Source organism: Synchiropus splendidus, chromosome 3, assembly GCF_027744825.2.
Source record: "Synchiropus splendidus isolate RoL2022-P1 chromosome 3, RoL_Sspl_1.0, whole genome shotgun sequence".
Classification (NCBI taxonomy): domain Eukaryota; kingdom Metazoa; phylum Chordata; class Actinopteri; order Syngnathiformes; family Callionymidae; genus Synchiropus; species Synchiropus splendidus.
This window is the reverse complement of record NC_071336.1, coordinates 25,566,801-25,587,693: the sequence shown is the minus strand read 5'-3', so window position 1 is coordinate 25,587,693 and position 20,893 is coordinate 25,566,801. Positions and strand designations below refer to the sequence as shown.

Sequence of the window (20,893 nt, the reverse complement as noted above, 5' to 3'; positions counted from 1 at the left end):
TCCTCCGGGTGGCACTACAGCCAGACAAACACCACACGACTTCAGCATTTTTAATTCCACCAAGTTAGAAGCAAGAGTGCAAAGTAGACACAGTGGCTGAAACTTCACAACTCGACTCAAAGAAGCCCACTTTGCAGATTCTTCAGAGAATGACACTACATATCACGATTCACAGATCATGTCCACAATTCTTGGGTAACTGAGAGTTGGAGTAGAACTACTTCATTGCTGTGAATGTTCGCAACCTTATAACGTTTCCTAGAACAGTCGTTCAGAACAGCAAAGTGTTCTCCAAGGAGCTAATTCACTATTCACAACTACTTCAGTGTACCTTGCTGTCCGAAGGGGGTTTTAGGCTCCATCACACAGGGATTACCTAGAGACCACGACTACCTTTTGTGGTTCACACAAAGGCAGCTTTTGGGATTCAGTTCAGTTCAACAACTATTTAAGGGTTTAAGTAGAAGCTCTGCCAAAGGTACAGATTTGTCTGTGTTTATCTTTCATGAGTAACATAGCGGATGTGTCTTTTTTGCAATTTTGGTGGTATTCTGGAACATCATCTGCGAAAAGTATGGCTCTTTGTGATGTCAAAAATACAAAATGACATTGTAAGCTTTCATCATTCAGTAATATTTGAAAGATAAACAAAACTCTTTAGGTCTATATTTTCTGCATTGTTTGTGGCCCAAGGCTGTTGATAGTCATATCAAAACATTATATATATAAATAAATAAATAACCTTTATCCAAAATGAATATAAAATGATTTAAAACATTATTTTTAATTTAAAACATATTTGAAGCATGTAATGTCTTGGTGTAATTCCATTTTGCTATGTCAATCCGTCCGGATCAGGAATGAACGGAGCTGAAACATAGTGGTTGATCTGTGTTCCTAGCCTCACCTTCAGCAGACAGCTTTGGATAGTGGCGACTGACAGAGAATGTGTGAATACAAGCAGACTAAACAAGATATTTCGCATGGTTCCTGTGCTCTCTATTCGAGATGTGGCAGAGCATGGTCATCAAGGAGAAGCTCAAAGTAACAAGGTGGAATGCCTTCAGGTTGACCACAGAATAATGGGGGGAAAAACAAAACCTATAAGACAATCAATTCCTCAGTTGTCTTTAGATAACTGATATTCCACCAGGGGAGATTGAGAAGGTATCTTCTGTATGCTGCACATCCTCCAATAGGTGATGGAAAATTGAACTTTAAATAAATACAGATGATAATCTTTGTTCAGGATTCACTGGCAACATCGACCAACGGATTTACATCCTGCAAACATGAGAAAAGACAGCAACAGCGCACAGCTATTTGCTCGAGCGTTGACACAAAACCATCATGAAAAGACCTACAACGTGCAAAAGAAAAGCTGGACATCTTGTTAATCGCTTCACCACACCTGAATAACAAATGTGAACACAGTAAAAGACAAATGATGATGAAAAATAACAGATGAAGCCAAACGACATCAACCAATGGAGGTCTGAAAGCGGAGAAGCCTGAGAACAATACAAGCAGCAGGTCCTCCAGATGTCATGTGTAGGCGATCGGCGAGATGACAACGGGCTTGAGAATGAAGAACGGCATCTTTCCGGCTATCAATTGTTAATTGGTGTTGAAAGCAGAAAAACTAACTGTGAGGATATGTGAAGTAAAGTCAGAAAAAAAAATCAAGTTTCCCCCTCTTTTTGATAAACCTATTTAAGGTGGTAAATTAGACGAGATTTAGTGCTGCATGTCACATCAGGCTGAGGAGATCTTTGCACCCACCACAGCACCTGCGCAGCCTCTGGAACACATCTTAACAAGCGTGTGTTTAACTGGACTCAGGTGCATTGCTGCAGTCCAGAAGAAACCGGTGAAAGTTCAATAGTGTCACATCTGAAAAATCTGCTCGCAAGCCGACCGCTGTGCTGAACTCCTTAGTGTTATCTGGGGAGAACACGGTCTGGGAGCAGTTTCCACTGCCCCCGCAGTACCTGGACAGCAAGTGCAAGTGTTGCAGACGGAGGAACAACTCGGTGGACCTCTGGCTTGAGGAGGTCTTCTTGATTCTCCTACCCCGGAATTCTTTGGGCTAAAGAGTGCCAGGTCTTTTTAACCGAAGATGAACGTCCACTTTCCGGTTTGTTTCATCACGAGGCACACACGTCCTCCAAGACCCCTGATAAGCCCGATGTGCCGTTTACTTCAACCATATGCCGGATATTAATTGAAACGTATGTAATATCAGTCATAAAAATCAGGTCTATTTTGAAGAGGAATTGGGGAAAAACTTAGCAATGTTGGCTCTCGCACACCCGCAACTAAAACCTTTAACGATTAAACCTGCAGCCTCGTGAACTCATCTCATTCCGGACGTACAGAGATTCCTGTTTTTTAAGGCTATTTATTTTTTCCGAAAACCGACTGGGGATGGTTTAAGGATGCTGATGGATATTCCATGGCCTATTTGTTCAGGTTCCACCATTTTCTAAAGCTTTTCGACGCTCTGAATGGCGTCCAGTTTTCCTCTTGGGTGTCCAGAGTGTATCCGTTGAAAACGTGAAGGATTAAACTAGCATCACCAAGGACACCTTGGACTACACGCAACCAAGCGAATGCACTGCTCTGCCGGGGATTTACAACACTGCTTCACGATATATTTTTTGAGGTCACCTATTATAGATGTGCTTGAGAACAGATTTTTTTTTATTTTCTAACATTCAAAATTTGAGAACACAACTTTATGATTCATAAACTAGCTTATATATTGTCAATAATTAGTAATTCTGATGTGGTTTAAAATGAACCTTTGGTGACCAAGTCTGGGTCAGGCATAAGAAGACACTAATAAATACTTCATAATGATTCATTACAGGGTAATAAGCTACTGATACACATGCAAAAAAAGTAGTCTATTTATGGTAATAAACATTTCCTAATCTAAAGTATGACCTTGCAACATAAACACAGAAGTTATGTTTGTATTTTTCACTCATTTCAACCCCAACTGCAAAGATCTAAATCATTTCTATTGCAGATGAGACAAAAAAGTATGACACACATACATACGTCTTCCTATCTTAGTGAGGACTGTCATTGACATACATTAACATAATGCTTTCCCCAGCCTCTCAACCAAAACCTAACCATCGAAAACAAATGGCTAAACTTAACCTTTACGCTTAACCAAACTAAAACTCAATTATAATAACCGAGCTATTTTGTAGTTTTAACCCTCAAAATGAGGCTTAACAAAGCGAGGACCAGCCAAAATGTCCTCACTCTGTTGATTAAAAACTCATACAGCTTCTCACAAAGACAGAAGTACAAGAACACACACACACGCAAACAGTATATGTTTATATGTTTTCTGGGGACATTATACTGACCGTCATGGTTTCTGTGGATCTCACCCTAATCCTAACCATCCAAAACAAATGGCTAAACTTAACCTTTACGCTTAACCAAACAAAAACTCAATTATAATAACCCAGCTGTTTTGTAGTTTTAACCCTCAAAATGCAGCTTCACTTTGCAAAAATGTCCTCACTCTGTCCATTAAAAACTGTATGATGTAAATTCTGCATCACTCACTCATATGGATTCTATGCAGTTTCTTTTTTTGGGACGAGAAACTCCGAATCATGCCATACTTGTCTTATTTTTTGAGCATAATTATCGACTTTTATTGGACTGTTGGCGAAGAAAATATTGAAATCTGAAATTATTGAAATTGATTTTGAATGAAAATACAGGATGTGTAATTCAATTGTAATATCACTTTGAATCCAAACCATCTGGATCCTTTTGTGAGGCATGAGCATGAATGCTATTGCTACAACCACATGCTTTCCTAAAGAGGTCATTGTGATCAACGATATCTAAAACGTGAAAATGGTAACAGATAATTAAATAAATATACACCAATGACATTGAGTTAAAATTAAAATAAAAACATATGTGTAGATGACAAGCATGGTGGACTGCTTTTTTAATCTGTATCCTATCATAATTATTGATCACAACTCTGGAACATTTTTTTTTTAATTTTCATGTTAGCATAAAAAACAGAGTTGCCTCACACTGGATTTGAACCCACACCGCTGCTGCATTTATAGTGAGCAACCAACACCAGAAAGGGTTAATCTCGGTTACACACTGAGGCAGCATTTGGCAATAGACATCACAGACATTGCATCATTGATACAGGCATGAATAAAAAACATCTCAAACTCTTGGGACAACAACTGCCCACCACATCCCATCGCCTCACTTATTTCCCCAAAGCAACCTCAGGAGCATTACAAAAGCATCAGTGAGTTCTAGGATTTCAAGCTGTGAGGTGAAGGGCCAGCCCTAAATCACACAACCACATCCAACAGACCGGGAAGCCATGATGCAAATGCTCAGAGAGAAGATGTTATTATAACTCGCTTTTTTCCTTCTCCCCTCGAGATTTTCTCATTTCACAAAAACCTCATTCGGGGCTGCTGCAGCTCAAAAATGCTACTCAGCTGGATGTTGTTTGGTGCAAAAGAAAGAAAATGAGATCAGCGACTTGAAATAGAACGAATGGAAGCAGAAAGGCCAGGCGTGATGGAGATGTAGAGGTATGCAACACAGAGCTTCTTCTATAAGAGATAAATATGCAACAGTAGGACACGATGACCTTTTGCCCACACTTCATTTTCTCATCGTTATTGTGTGTTTGTTTATTGGGATTAATGATGAAATTGCTTGTTCACCTTTAGATCTTTAAAAAATAATACATACATTTAAAACTTTTTCCTCATATTTGTTGATTTATAAAGAAAATCAAGAAAATTGATCATGTTTTCCCCTCTTCATTTGATAAAATGGTATTACTATCTTTATTAATCTAATCATATTTTGTATCAAAAACAGACAAAAAAAAGGAACAGTTTTAAAGTACAAGTCCCCATTAGCATGTATTAAAATTGTGAATGTAATTCCTTATTGACAAAAGAATTTAATAAAGAATGATTTAAAAAAATAACTTTTAACTAGTTGGAAAGTTAAACCGCTGCATTAAAAAATGGGTTATAAAGCGGTTGATCGGTTGGCGCCAAGACCCGTTTGGTACGATGATGCTAAAGACAATAACACCACCGACTGTGTCAACTATTGATACAATGATGGGTCAATCTTGAAGTACAGAAATGAAGACAGAGCAAAGGTTTGTCAGAGTCTTCCACGCCGCATTTATTACTTTTCCTCTATGGATTCCCTTATTTAGATGATGGAGGTCGGGTGCCTCTTCCCTGCAAAAGGGGGAGACACCCTGGAAAGGTTGGCACTCCATCCCCAGGCACACACTGACAACCACTCACATTTTCAAACAACTTAGAGTCATCTATTATCCCCAGTTTTGGGCAGTGGGAGGAAACCAGAGTGTTCAGTGCAAAGAGAAACTAGAGCTGCTCCAAGCTGTAATCGAACCCACTATTTCTTGCCATGACACTGCAGTATTAACCACTTGGGGACTGTACAAGTTAATGCCAAATCATGTTGAAAATCAAAGTCACCCAAAACAATGTGAAGAGGAACCGATGACCACATGGAAGGGTAACCCTGTCATTTTGGGGTGAAGTGGTGATCATGGCGGAGATGGAGAATGAAAAGACAGTGTGTCTCACCTAGGTGGAATCCGCTACTATAGTCGGCATCCTCTGGTGATGAAAGGAAGAAAGAGACCAGAAGAAAAGCACAGCAAGATGTTAGAAGAGAGAAACAGATACCCAACCAGTGAATCCAAAAATGAAGGAGAGACACAGCTATTTTCGGAAAATTCTACACACAATACACAGACAGAAAGAGACAAACAGAAGTCGCCGCAGAATTAAATTAGTTCTGAATGTTATTCAGTGAAGTCAGTGTCCGCTGTCATTCTTTATTTTGGGAACATAAATAACATTTCAAATAGGATATCCAAGTACTCAATTATACGAGTGAGCTAAGACTGGATTACGGGAAGACAGGAGGGGGTTCTGCAACACACACCAGCTGAGAAGACACGTCGGGGTTAGAGGGAGCAACCAGCATGTTTAGAGCCTAATGTGGGAAAGCAAGCGATGACTGGGATGCCATCGACTGTGAGGAGCGACACGAGAAGCGAGGGGGTAAAACCAAATCACAAGTTAGAGGGGGGTGATGACGGGGGCTACTGAGACGAAGAAGATGTTTACACCTACCAAACTCTAAAGCCACTTCATCTTTGAAGTCAGAGGAAAGAAACAGAGAGATGTGTTTGAAAATTGAGACGTTTCATTGAGTGCCATTCAAATAATCAGAGCTCTATATGGTTACAGCTAGAACTCAAATACTCTAGCTCAGTCACCCCAGGATTTTGAGGGCCAACATCAAATTCTGGTTGATATTTCTTAAATCTTTCTTTCTCTTTAAGTAATCGCGTACTTCTTGACTAATATAATGTTCATTTAACAGCGCCTTACACCCATATACTGAACTGTGTTCACAAATTCATGGTTTTTCTTTTGTACGCTACATGTCATTATGAACGTGATCAATCGTTTTGCTGTCTACACAGTCTAGTTTTTCATGGAAATATTTCAGTAGGATTGTGAAATGTCTTCAGCTTATCCAAGATCAGGTTGCTGCCGATTGAGGCCTGGACTTTCCTTTTAGTTTGTGGCAACACAATGCAGTGATGCAAAAAGATCTGCTCTATACAACAATGCTTAATAATTCAGATGACACGTCGGATTAAAAGGAAAAAACTAAAGAAGCTTCCTCGCGACAGCACTTGGTATCTTCCTTAAGGAGTAGGTCAATCTCAGAATCTCAGAACAGAATCTCTGATCTGACTTAATGAGCTGGTTCTCTTGGCGATGAATGAGTGAAGGAGATGCTGAATGTAGCGATGGTCAGATTTGTCGCATTTACCTGCCAGTATTTATAAATATTTCGTTTTTCTGTGAATACATTAGGAAATATTGAATGAGTTGCATGAGTCAACAGAACTCAGACGCCGTGAAATCCTGGTGGGACTGAGAGCTGCTACTTCTAAATCTTGTTACCCAGTGAGACGCCGTGCGCCGAACAAGTCTGAGACGTTCCAGCTACATGGAGAGAAACAATGAGATTCACAAGCAGTTGCAATATCGCAGTTCAGATTAAAATACTCAATCAGTTTCACTTGTGAAACGACGTCCAACGAGCACGCTCCAAACAGCTGCGACTGTTTCGAAATAGTAGCCGAGGCGGGAGCTGGCTATGTGAATTTAATTTAAGAACATTTGGAGACACTTAGAGATGGCTCTTGCTCCGATTTCTGACAGGGTTTCAAATCAAAACATGGCTTCATAACCATCCATCACAGTTTGCCTCTTGCCTCGCAGCACAGACACGGAGGCTTGTTGAGAGACGCTCCGAGACGGCGACCAGCCAAAACAGCAGTCAGAACTGATAGCTGCAGATGTTGCTTCTGACAAGAGTGAGGTGAAGTGTGAAGACTGATGCGTCTGCGCTCATCCAACAGTGTTCTCCGAAATCGACACGTTCTTCCCCGGCAAGTATCAGATTTAAATTAGAAGCAGGACAAGATTGTGGTTAAGTAACTTTGAGAAAATATTGAACAAGAAACGCCATTTACTGTAGATAGAATTTTGGTTAGAAACCATGGCACCGCAAGAAAAAGCGCTTGGACTTTCATTGCGTTTAGTTTCTCTTGGATTGTTCACATTGTGTTAATAACACTTGTTGAGTTTCCTGCTCATGAGCAACTGAAACATTGGATGTGGATCTCAATCTTCTTATGGGGAACTGAGCTTGATCTGTTAAAAAAATGTGAGAATAATGTATAAACTTATATATAGGAATAAAATGTTTCTCCTCAGGAAAAGTGCAAGTTACGTTCAAGAACAACTGAACAATGTCAGAGGGATCTGTTTGAACAGGTTCTACACCACAGAAACCACAAATGGAAGATCAGCAATATCAGATGATGCATAGCTCAGCTTTACTCAGTTGATAGATATTTATTGTGGACCAAACACATCTGCAATTCCTAAGGTGGCCAAAATATAACACAGCCCAAATTCCCTCAAAACAATATTAATGACTTGTAAAATATGTGCTGCAGTTTAAGTGCAGGAATGTCAAACCTGTGACTAGCAGGCCATATACATTTCACAGTACAATTACATGTTGTCTGTGGCATAATTAGATATTGCTTTTATATGGCCACTCGTTGAAACCACCCATTATTCATGCTGAGATTTTCCAAGAAATTTAGAGGGGCCCATTGTGTTTTTTTTTTTCTCCAATTCGAGGCTCATATACTAGTGGCAAGTTGCTTCAAGTCAGTTTTTTTTTTTTTTGGAAAACACTTGCATTTCCCAAGTTATACTGAGTTTGAGTTTGCAAAATGGCTGCTCGAAAGACGCTATGTTGCAGATCATATCTGTGAAATGTTTGCAGCACAGGGAGAACTATATCTCGCTGGAAAACTCTGTATGAAACCGCCCTGAGGAAGTCGCACCATCAAGTCTGTCGACGTGGTAATGGAGGCATTTATATACCTCAATCCTTCTTAGGTTACGTAACATAAATCTGTAGGCCAACTGATCGGGTGGAATATGACAAATTGGTCAGATTAAATTAAAAAACTAAATGAGTATGTGCTCAGGTGAGGCTTCATCTAGCTAACACTAAGTAAAGTTTAAGGTTAAAGGTGAAATGACCTGCTGGACGAACCATTTCTACCAGCCAGTGTCTGCGATTGAGTTTGGCAGCTTTTTGGACAATCCATCCTCACGTCGATGGTGCGATATATTGATGTTGGTAAGCGAATTTTTTTTTTTCCTAAACTGACGACAAATCAATTCCTGGACGTCAGTTGCTATATAACCCCTGAAGTGGCTGTCCTCCTTATTTGACACCAGAAATGCACAGCTGTTTCAGGGGCTTTACATTTCAACTGACCTGTCCTCATGTGTGGAATAAAAAGAGCACCATCCTCATGCTAGACCTAACTCAAACCTCTTTCTTTCTTTCATGTGACACTCTTCCCAGGGCGTCCCAGCGCTGTGGAAGGCGGAACAAGTGCTTCAATTGAAAGACTAATACGCCAACATGTAACGATGAAGGCTGACTTTGGCATCAGAATAGGGCACAAAAGTCCAATTCCCAAAGTCAATATATGCCATGGGAGTGAGGATGGGTTGCCTTAGACGAGCCGTGGGAGGTCGCAGCATCAACCTGCGAATCGGCCGCAAACTTCACTGGAGGCGAATAAAATCACTTTGCTCACTATTAGAAGTGCTCAAGGTCCACGCCATTTTCTCCAAACTTCTTGGTCAACTTTTGATAAACATTGCCTCCCAGATTGGTGCCAACACTCTTTTACCCAATTACGTGTGTTATATTTAAACAACACCCCTGGAACAATAGTAGCAGTGTTAGCGTGGGCTGGAATTGTTGCCTCACAGTAACTTGCCAGACCAGAACATGGGAAGTGATTGTTGTGGCTTAAGACACAGTAGTTACTGCGGCCAAAGACAAACCTAAAAGCAGGGACAGAAAAAGCTTTAAGGATTAGTTTGACCAGGCTTCAGTCAGAAAGTGGCTCAACAGGATACCTCAAAAAGGCCCCAAAACGTACCATTGTGATAAAATCGGTGTGTTTATTTGGACTTGAACAGAATATTTGGCTGATATGAGCTAGCAGCAACAGACTTCTCAGTGCTGCCTGGAATCACAAACAGGTAGCTCTTGTACTTCTAAATCTAGTATAACTTAAATATATGCCTCGCTGAACTTCAAGTCAGTTTTGTTCAGTGCATTTTTTTCTGCCAAAACTTAACTATGACTAATTCATGTGTGGCTGAATTTGGAAACTGTTATTGTTGTTTCCAACTAAGCTATTAGACCATGACAATAGAATTTGCATGAACAGTCTCCACTTGTTGTTCCGTTTACATTAGAATCCACTGAAGCGGTGTGCGGAAAGCCAACTTTCCAAACGGTTGCCACTGGATGAAGCACTGCTGATATTAAATTAAGGGCAGACGAAACTGAGGGACCACCCCAAACACGCACATTGTGAAAGGGCTTAAAATATAAGATGATGTCATTCTAATGAGCATCCGCAGACACATGGTCTTCTCTTCGGACGGACTTGGTGAGGTCATTTCTCTCTTATGAGCAACCTGTGTCTCTCCTCTGAGAACATGGGACCTCGTTGGAGCCAGTCTGCTGTAAAATGCTTGTAAGGGAAACTTCTAGTTCATGAGTTTAAAACTTTTATACCTTTGTCAGTAAAGGACGCCACCTTTTGGGGAAGCCACTCAAACTCCTTTCACTACATGTTAAAATAATTCTACCCATCCTCCAAGGTGTAAAGAGGCCTACACCGCAGAAACCTTCTCCAGCTCTTCCAGGGGACCACAGAGGTCTGCCCAGGTCAACTTGGGGACGAAGACTCTAGGTTTAGCCCTGGAGCCGCCCATCGTTGGACATACCCGATTACCTCACCGGTGAGACATCCAGGAGCCATTTTCAAAAGGTGCCCAAGCCAGACGGAGGAGCAACAATTCCATGTTGAGTCTCTCAAGGATGAGTGAACTCATCACTCTCTCTTAGGGAGTGTTAGCCAACCAACAGAGAAAAGCAATATTGGCTTCCTGTATCAGCGATCCTGATTTTTCAGTGACTATCCTAAGTTTGTGATCATAGGTGAGAGTAGGAACTAACAAGAGTAAGGTGAAGAAAAATTGATAGTTGTGCCGCCTCTTCACCATGGCATACGCAGTCCTTAAGAGTGACTAAACAATCTAAGACCTTTAGGGCTGAAAGAGTTTCATATCTCATTATTCATGTTAGTTATGTCGTATATATCAATACGATAAAATATGATTATAGGTTTAGTGAAATCACGTTTTTTTTATAATTATTATTTCTATATAACATTATTATGATACAAAAGGATGTAGAAAGTCAGATGTTTGCCACTGGCTGGATTTAGCAGGAAGGAGGAGGTGGTGAATGGTTAGCTGTAGTTACCTGTACATTGGAGGACAGGTGCGAAATTGCATTTGCCACAGCTTTACATCCAGGACAAGCGGGCTGATTTAGTGATGGCAACATCTTAAATGTTCATATCTGTATATAGACAATAACGATACATTATTGATATGGCGATATTTACATATCTTGATATCGATACCATAACAATCTTTAAGCAGTAGCCTTTGTGCACGTCAAGATGGATCTTTTCCTATCCGATCTTTTTCCCAGCCGGTTTCATTGTCGATTCCATTTTCACAAGTGCTCTGTGAAAATGGAAGTGTTCACCGAAAAGAACGTAGTGCACGTGCTTGGCTTGTATGTGGTGTTTTACTGGTGACGCAACAAATACGATGGCAGGACGCATTTGCATAACAGCGCAAACAACGGTTAAACCGTGTGACTGTGATCACAAACAAAGGTATTACTGAGTAGCTGAGGATGGTGTCTTGAACAGATCTGTGGTCACCAACTAAATTCTGAACCCAGACTAGCAAGGAGGCAACCAGCATGACTTTAAATCAGTTTTGATGTGAAGCTGGTTTGAGGAAGTAAATGTGAGCTGCTGCTCATTTACTGGTCATTGCAATGAAAGAGCAGAAGACTTGTTGTGTTAATATTTCCACTGAGGTAACCAGCTGCTGCTATACTGAGTCTGCTGCTGCTGTTGTGTGATGACAAAAGAGGACGCTATGACATCATCAGCTTAGAAAAACAACTTGCAGATCTGCCTTTGTGGATCCAGTGAGTGAAAACGCCAGATTTTTGATGAAACACACAACTTGTGCTGATAAGACCAGCTCTGTCTCCCTGTGGATGGGGCCTGAGGCGTGAGACAGAAATGCTCTTAATAAGGATGAAGAAAACTAATGTTTAAAACGCATTAAAGAAGAGACTCCCAAAAACCTCAAGGTGAGTGTTAAGCGTGTCCATGTGTTTTTGGCAGGCCGCAGGACCAGATCAGATAATCAGACAGTGAGGAGGATCGCATGTGGGATGAAGAATCAGACTGGAGGAAGCCCAGAGAGCCTTCGAGAGGTAGAAGGAGCAGATGGTTGGAGAGCAGCCAGCTGTAGATGGAAATGAGCTGAGGGGCGGAGAGGAGTCAGGTAGACCATGACACCTCAGATGTAAAGTAGTTGATATAACCTCTGTAGGTGACTCATAATTGGCTGTTAGCAGAAAATAGATCAGACTTTAAAAGAGCAGTTTCATAACTGGGAAATCTATCTAGCTAAGCACTACAGATTATTTATATCTCAAAAATGTTAGCCACAAGTGGTCATGGTTAAGCAGCGCTTGTCTCACTTGCCCGCCAAGACCAATATTGTTCCAGTTTAGGCAGGAAACACAGAGAGAGCGAAGGACCCCTTTCCTCAATCAACACCTCTTTTCTGCGCTCTGTAACAATGGAGCCTGCTCAGCGTCCTCTGCGTTTGTTGTACTTTATGGCTCTGAGGCCGGAGCCAGGTCCAGCCGTTCGCAGGACCAGGAGCCAAGCTCTATCTCCCTCCATCTCTCTTGACACAGCAGCGCTGCTGCACGGGGCCACATCTGCTACTGAATGTGACCCGTGGACTGCTTTCTCTTTCTGACTGTTCCCCCTTCCAACTGTTCATAACTCCTTTCACACTTGTCCGTTTCCTGTGTAACAATTGGACTTTGATTTTATTTGGTTTAGGAATTACAACACACAAAGATGGAGACATTTGGGGAAGAAACATTTTCCACTTTACTCTACTTTAGATTGCCCGATGGATTGCTGCGGAGTGTTAAGAGCTTAAAGGCTACTCTTTTGAATACGACCTCATCTAAAGGGTGGAATTAACAGTTTTGATGAACCAATTATTATGATCTGAACTGGCCTGATGCACTTGCAGAAACCATGACAGTCAAGAGTAGAGCAAAGGCCTTTCCAAAACAACCCTGACCATTGTGCTCACAGTTGCGTTCACCATATACTCATGTTCAAGTGTCACAACTACAAGAGTCTGTTGCCCACACCTGAATAAAAAGGGCCGATAATCAACTCAACTTTCACCTGCCAAGCAGCAATTTGGTTTGTATATGGTGGGCAGCAGCTCTCGAACAAAGTGGTATCCAGCTGGCACGCCGACTGTGCGTTATTGTATTACTGCCACGGGCTGCCGGGAGAATTGGATGAATTAAACTCCCTGCCAATATCTGCTCCGGGGAGAGTTTAGCCAAACCATAAATAGCTATTTTCTGTTACGTTCCTGCTCGTATTGATCGCATTCTGCCATGAAGAGGACGAATATGGATTTCATCATTAAAATCCAATTTCCTCCAAATTAAATTTGCATACCTACGGCACTCACTACGATTGTGCTCATTCAGTTCGACTGTCATCCAAGTAAATGTCTTCGGTTGTTGGAAGAGCTGAGCAACTCCCAGCCTAATATCCAGAAGTCAGCTTTCAATCCCTATTAAAGTAACCCGACGCGATGGTATTGATTATGCACCCTTCCAGTTTCTTATGCTTATCCGAGGTCGAGTCGGGAGAAGTCAAGGCAAAGAAATCCTTTTCTGGGACACTTCTTCCAGCTCTTTCACAGATAATCTAGATCCCTCCAGCGTGTCCTGGGTTTGCACTGTGGCCTCCTCCCAGTTGGACAAGGGCCAAAGTCCCTTCAACTAGATTCTGTCAGTGTGGTTCTACTCTGAGCCTCACTTGGATGGCTCAACACCTCACACTATCACTTGTGGAGAGTCCTGATAGTGCGACAAAGAATTGGAGCTTGTCCTTTAGGTTGCAAAATAAAATTTCTGCTCAGCTCTTTCTTCAACAGCACAGACCGATGTCATGACAGAAGATGCTGTACTGATGAATCTGTCGATCTCACGCTCCATCCAGGCTGTCACTCCACCCTTTCCTTAATGGGAACCATGGTCTCAGACCAGAGTTGGCCGTTATCGGAACCACTTCGGAGGGCTTAGCCAATAGCCAACACCACCAACACAGACAGAGATGGCCGCCTTTTGACCACTAAACCCTGTATCCAGGAATTGTGATCCAGACTCTAGTCTCATAGGGAACCAATATGCCAATGGCCCCTTTCCACTGTCACCGTTTTATGTGATTTCACCTTTTGGATGGGTTCTTCGGGAAGGCTGACACCATCTGTGACATCAATGGCATCTGACTGGCCGTTGGAGTGACAGATCATCAGAGCATAACCACGACTGATCAGAATCAGCGAATAGAAAGACCATATTTGAAATCTTGAAACGAACGACCCTCCCACTTTGATAGAGAACTTGTTCAAAAGGAACCACTGCTGTGTGTAGTCGTACCGCTTAGAGTACAGTAGAACTTATTATGGAAAAGTGCCGTTAGTTAGCATCATATTTGGGCACTTCCCACCTCATCTATTGGATATAAATGAATCCCCCCACCCAAAAAAAAAATCTTGGCCAACAAGTTGATGTCCTACATCTTGATCTTGTAGCAACACTTCACAGTCAAGTAGACTTTTTATTCGGTTCCCTACGAACCCGCTGAACCTGAAGCATGTTTTCATTCGCCATATTTTTCTTGTAGATTACCGCCTTGAGACAGACGCCCTCCGTTGGCTACTTGTTTTCCTCTGCTGGAAGCGAGCCCTTAATGTAACACAACCGTTCAATATGTAAACTTAAAATACCCGACAGAACTGCGCTGACCACCTCCGAACTTAGCCACTCTTCCTTCACATTCATGTCCTCTGCTAAAATATGGATGTTGTCATTTCCTGGTTATGTTCGACCACAAAGTGCCATAGATGGAGTGAGGCATCCAAATATACTCGCGCAGTTATGTTCTCTTTGTTTTATTTGAACGCTTTAGGGCCTTTTATTACTAGTTAGAAGACTTAAAACCCCATCACCCTTTTCCTTCCACCATGGGCACCATGTTGGAAAGAAAATGGTTTAAGATGTGGTGGACCAAAGATCCCAACTGTTAGCTTTACTGTACATCATCCTAATGTTCAGTCCTCAACTCATCTCTGCCTTCATGCACCTGCAGCAAGATGGCAAAGACTCTAGGATGGAGCAGTTCTATTAAAGCCTGAAGTGAATGACTATTATATTATACCAATTGCACGATGCCGATCTTAAAATTAAAATGTATGAATGATGAGTTTTGTGGCGACAACAAGATTGTCCGGTCCGAAACAGAAATTGTTTTCACCAACTACAAGTCTTGGAGATTGGACGGACAAGTCTCAGTTCATGAAGAAAAAAATACATCCATAAGACAAGTGCCCAACTGGTAATACTTGAACTGTCAAAAGGAACACGGAGCTATGTTCAACTCTGTATACAGCGATCATGCTGAATGGTCAACTACTAACTAATTCAGCTTTCTGAACTCTGAACTATAACTGTTAGCAGAGAGAGATGACAAGAAAGCGTGTTGTTCACTGGCCTGCTTAATGATCTACCTTAAAGGGCGGAGTCTGGCTCGACAGATGTGCCAGTCATTCCGAGACAGACTTTACTGGCTGTCAACGGGGGGAGACAACCCATTGGGAGGTTTTGATGTTGCCATCATATGGAACCGGCTTCTATTTCATGAGTAAATGAAGCATAATAGAACTGTTCCGGTCCCTCGCTGGTAAAAATGTGCCGTCTACATTCTGTCCTGTTTCATGCTTCCGTAGTTTCCTTATTCACGATGAGGAAGCTGATCGAGGCAATTGTTTTGCACTTAATCTTAAATATATATCCACTCTACAGTTACATTGCTAAAATACAAGGGAATATATTGCTGTTAATAATAATAATAATAATGTTATTATTATTAGAACCTAGAAAAGACATGCAGTATGTACTAGAATACTAGATGAATATGGAGGGAAATATTTTTTCATTTAACGTCCTAAAGCGTGCTGAAATACTTCACCGACTGTTGATACAGATATGGACCAATCCCGTTTCAGCGCAGTTGGAAGGGAACCCCAAATCCGCTCTGATACATTTTGCCACCCATGAAACTACCCAGACAATCGCAGCCTGCAGTCCCTGTGTGAAAGTTGTTTTGTTCCCATGGACCTACTTTTGTGCAGCTCTACTTACATGATCGCCTGCTTGAGTTTCTCTGAAGAGGGAGGGGAAGAGTCGCCGCCGGCCGTCGCAGTGCGAATCTCCTTAAAGTGAGCAGAGAATATGCAAAGACAGTTGAAATAAAACCATCACTTTCACAGCGGGGGGAAGTCATAAACCACTCTCAGCTGAATGAGCACGAGGCTTCAAATAAACGAAGGACACTGGTGTTGACACAAATGTGGTGTTTGTGAAATAAACGTTTCTCTCTCTCTGCTCTCCTTCCATCTTGTGTGTGTCTGCGAGTTTTCCTTCCAGTCTGCTCTCGGACACGGCCAAAGAAACTGCCCCAGCCTCGGCAGCTCGCTGCTGCGCCGAGCGCGACCATCCCAGCGCACACTGATGTGCGATTTTCCATCCCGTTGCTGTCCAAAGTGGATCAGTACCAACGCTATCATTTTCTGTCATTACTCATTCAAAGCCAGACGCGGCGCAGAAATCCAGACCATCGTGGAGAAAATGGGGTAAGGGAAGGGAGAGGGTGAGAGATTTGTGTTTGTGACAACACTTGGTTGGATCGTGCGCAGAAGCTGGGAGGAAATGAACAGTTTGTAGCAGCTGGGGTGACGTCTTACCTCTCCTGGAACTGCTTGGATGGAATGAGACCGGCACGGGGGTTGGCGTCACCTTCGTGTTTGGCCTGCCACCACGTGGGATCCTCTTGGCTCATGATCTGGAGTATAGAGCCCTTTTTAAAGGCCAGCCCGGCCTCTCTACACGGGATGGCGTTGTCCTCTTTGGGGTCGTAATCAAAGAATGCCTTCATAAAAACCTGGCAGTCAAACAGAGTCAATTTTAGTATTTTTGGGGGTAATAATACAATGAGAAGAATGCAATACAATACACAATGCATTTCCCTCTTCAACACTATTTTTATTTATTTATTATAAATGTGTATTATTACTCTTGATATTCTCCAACTAAACTTCAGTCTTTTCTTCTTTTGGAATTGCATCTGCAATGTACTTAATAAGCTTTATACGTAAAGTTTTCTCTGCCGTGAAGTGTCCAACACTAGCAAGCGAATCCAGCAGTCAGGACTGAGTCACTAGAGCAAAACAAGATGTGCTGCAGAACTTCAGGGACATGACTGGTGAAGGAGCACACTGCCCTGGCACGGCCTCAGAGTTCCACTATCCAGGAGACTTAACATGCTCAGAACGACTGTGCTCACTCATTCTAAACACAAACACGAGTGTTTTTAAGCTCGGAACAAACCGATGGTTAGACAGTTGCTCTCTGTCATCAACCGGCCTGGCAACGATGGTGTCGGAGAGCTCATCGACACAAGAGATGACTCTGTCATGGAAAAATCCTTTCCTGTTGTGGGCGGCGGGTTTCAACCTAAAGCAGCGTCATGATGAGTCATGAGTTCGGCTCATGAGGAAAGAGCTGACTTGAAGAAAGTGTGCATGTGAGTGTGTGGGAGAGGCAGGGATAATGATTGCTTTGTAGTTCATCTCCCTTTAAGATACAAGACAACTTTACACCTGAACCCTGGGAACATCACATCGGCACAGCACCTGATGAAAGCATTTGTGATGATAGAATTGATGAGACCACTTATTCAGCATGTAAGTGGTCCATCATGTCCTGCTGTAACTCAAGTGACAAATGACAGCTGAGCCTTATACGGCTGTAAAGCTGCCTTTGATAGACGAGTGTTTTGAGAATAGGGGCTGTGGGCCACGATGGATGACACAGAGGACAGAACCATACAATAATGATTACAAATAGTGATTTGAAAAGTATGTCAAGATCCACAAAGGACGACTCCACCATCAAAAATCGGATTCATGCTAGCACCGACATGTCGACCCCATTCTCTCACCCCTATTATGCCACAAAGTAATGCTGGCAAAAAATAGTGACCCACTAATAAACTATTAGTCCATCTTGTTTCCTCAAACTACAGCCTTCAGCTTGAGTTTTCGGCCGTAAAAAAGTATTGTCATTGAAGAAAGCTACCTCTGACACATTTGATTTGAGGCAGCAAGAAGCCGGTCACTTCCATGTATTCTGAGGTTGTGCAGTCATCCTTACAAGCTGACAGAGACAATATTGATATCATATTTTTCACAACATTGTGACTCAGAAGAAAAACAAATGCACCTACAAAAACATTATTGGCACCAATTAGCACCAAACCATGAAGAAAAGCCGAGTGGATTGACACAGTAATTTTTTTTTTGAGAAAATGGACTGCTTAGTTTTGAATTCTTTCTTTTTATTGTCAGTGTTATTTACATTCATTTGCTGAATGATATGTAGTAAAAAAATGAAAAGAAATCTAGAATATTAAAAAGAAGCTTTGATCTTGCTAATTTTTTTTATAATCCAGTTTATTTGTTTAAGGGAATTTGCAGGAATGAACAACTCAAAGACAGACACTGTTTGGATCAGAACGGACCATTTTGTAAAAACTCCCCCTGTCGGCTTGAATGATTGGTGAATGAATAGTTCTATACACATTCTATTACATGTCAACTTAGTAGGTAATGATGGCCTTGTTTGGCGTTCTATTTAAATCACATCTAGCATGAAATGTGGACCTACTTTTGACTCCTTGGTTGCGGGCTCCTCCTTGGCACCAGGTACCACCTTAAATGTGATGGCCCCTTGAGATTGGGCCTGAGAAGAGGGAATGAAAAGGTGGAACGCATGTGAGGCACAGTTTTGAGCATGAAGAGGCTGCTTGGCAGAAATACAAAAGTCAATGTGGGAGTCAAGAGTGATCTCCTGTTTTGGAGGAAGAGAAGAGACTTCCTTCTTCAGGTCCCGTCACCCCCTGGGGCAAAGAGCTTCATATATTTAAACTCCAACAGGGGGACGGTCTGGCTGACTGCTTGTGGTTTAAAGGTTTGGACACAAGCTGCTGGATGAAAACAGCATTTGCCATCACAAACAAGGAATTTACAGCACAGGGAGTGGAGCTGAACCTCTGGAAGGACGATGAAACGGCACACACAACAGAGACACAGTGACAAAGGAGGCTTACAAGAATACGAATGATTTCCTCAGGCTTTTTGTCATCCACTGGAATTCCATTGACCTCCTTCAACTCATCACCAACATGAATAAGTCCTGCACATAAATGCTATCGGTTAAAATGCGTCAATTTTCAAAAAATGAAAAGTCATGAAAATACATGTTCTATTGTCAGTTTGAATTTTTGATTACTTGTCTTTGATGGAACAAAACCATTTAATCAATTAGTCACAAGATTAAAAGATAATTACAGTTTAATTACATTGATCTATTAGTACACACTGTAATGATTGGTTACTGACCGCTTCTGTCCGCGGCTCCGCCTCTCATGATTCGAGCCACGAGGATGGCTCCAGTGCGTTCATCCTGCTTTATTGTCGCTCCCTGAAACAAACGGATGAAGAGAATGGTATTCAGAAATGTGGTATACAAACACAGTAATGCACAAGGGCCAATTTGTAACAAAGTAAAATAAGTCTAAACAGAGCGCGCTTCAGTGCAGTGTGATCCAAAGTCTACAATAAGTATTCAAGTTTTCAGTTCCTTTAAAGTGTTGGGCAGCGAGAACAGAATTGCCGTTTGCAATGAGTGTCCAAACCAAAAATCTAGAGCCTTCGGTTTATAGTATCAGCCTGTCATACAATGGGAAATTGAGCTACATTCTATTATTATTTATTATTTGACAAGTAAAATCAGAAACATAAAAAAATATATATAACAATTATTAAATCATCTAAACATAAACTGTCTTTGACAAACATGTAACATGTAAATATGTTATGTTCTTGACTATTTATACAACATTTTAAAAAACAGTCAAAGTCTTAACCCTAACATTGAGTGTTAGTCGGCTTCAGCCAAGCATTTAAGTTTCTGTTCAGCTTCGGCCTCATATATCTTCTATCATCAAAAACATCATCATCAAAATCCCTTTCATGACAACATTTTCCTGAGCACTTCTTGGTGAACTCATATCAGATATCTGTTGAAAGATCAAAAAACTAAAACGAAGAAGAGTAAGTAAGGCAAAGAAGATGACGTAGTTGAAGAGGTAAAGAAAAATTTGAGTGTATTTCGCATTAAAGTTATGGATTATTGCTAGACAGAGATATGTTTTAACAAGAAAAACACCAACAAAAGCTGTTGATATGATAACACAAGAAGGCTCAATGAAGACACACAGACAGACACGTATGACCACATCTGAACCCGTCTTCACCCTTTATGAATTGCAAGAAAAACAGAAATTATCAATGACGTGTTCAGCCCTGATGAATTTACCAGCAAATCCGAAAAGAAAATAAGGGGCCAGGAGGTGCCAACATGTCAAAGTGTCTCTCGACACACCATTTCAGGTTTAAGGTTGACAGATGACAGGCAATCGCATCCTGACGTATGGTGTCCTTCTGTCTCCAGTTGGAACATTCAAACCACACGGATGCACCGTCTGGTCGCCGCACAGTTTATAATGGCTGTGTCTCACCCTACCTGCTATTCCAATCATTACCAAAACTGTTTTCATTGCCGCTCAAAGAAAAGATTCGCTCATCCTGCTCCGCAGATGTGCTTAATTTTCAATATCCCTTTCACCTACCAGGTTAGGCTACTGACGTAAAACAACGTCTCGCCATGTGTCAAGGCGCTGCCTTTGACAGGCCGTTGGCTCGCCAGCTCTGCCTGCTTTTATCGCACCAAGAGGAGAGAGATAGCAAAGTAGTCCCACTTTAAAAAATACCATTATAGTGTCATCTCAACT

General features: G+C 41.7%; 1 protein-coding gene across 5 annotated transcripts in view; it reads right to left on the bottom strand.

Annotated features, from left to right (window-relative positions):
* Positions 1–20,893, bottom strand: part of mpp7a (MAGUK p55 scaffold protein 7a) — a 112,943-nt gene that overhangs the window by 23,172 nt on the left and 68,878 nt on the right. For 3 of the 5 annotated variants that reach the window (XM_053858353.1, XM_053858357.1, XM_053858354.1), the window contains 8 exons: positions 19,440–19,521; positions 19,148–19,233; positions 18,706–18,780; positions 16,725–16,921; positions 16,123–16,193; positions 7,056–7,097; positions 6,210–6,230; positions 5,655–5,687 (listed from right to left, as the gene is read on the bottom strand). In XM_053858353.1, the coding sequence (XP_053714328.1) occupies positions 5,655–5,687; positions 6,210–6,230; positions 7,056–7,097; positions 16,123–16,193; positions 16,725–16,921; positions 18,706–18,780; positions 19,148–19,233; positions 19,440–19,521 (607 nt within the window). The remainder of the gene's footprint in view (positions 1–5,654; positions 5,688–6,209; positions 6,231–7,055; positions 7,098–16,122; positions 16,194–16,724; positions 16,922–18,705; positions 18,781–19,147; positions 19,234–19,439; positions 19,522–20,893) is intronic. The other 2 variants (XM_053858355.1, XM_053858356.1) reach the window with 2 other exon arrangements.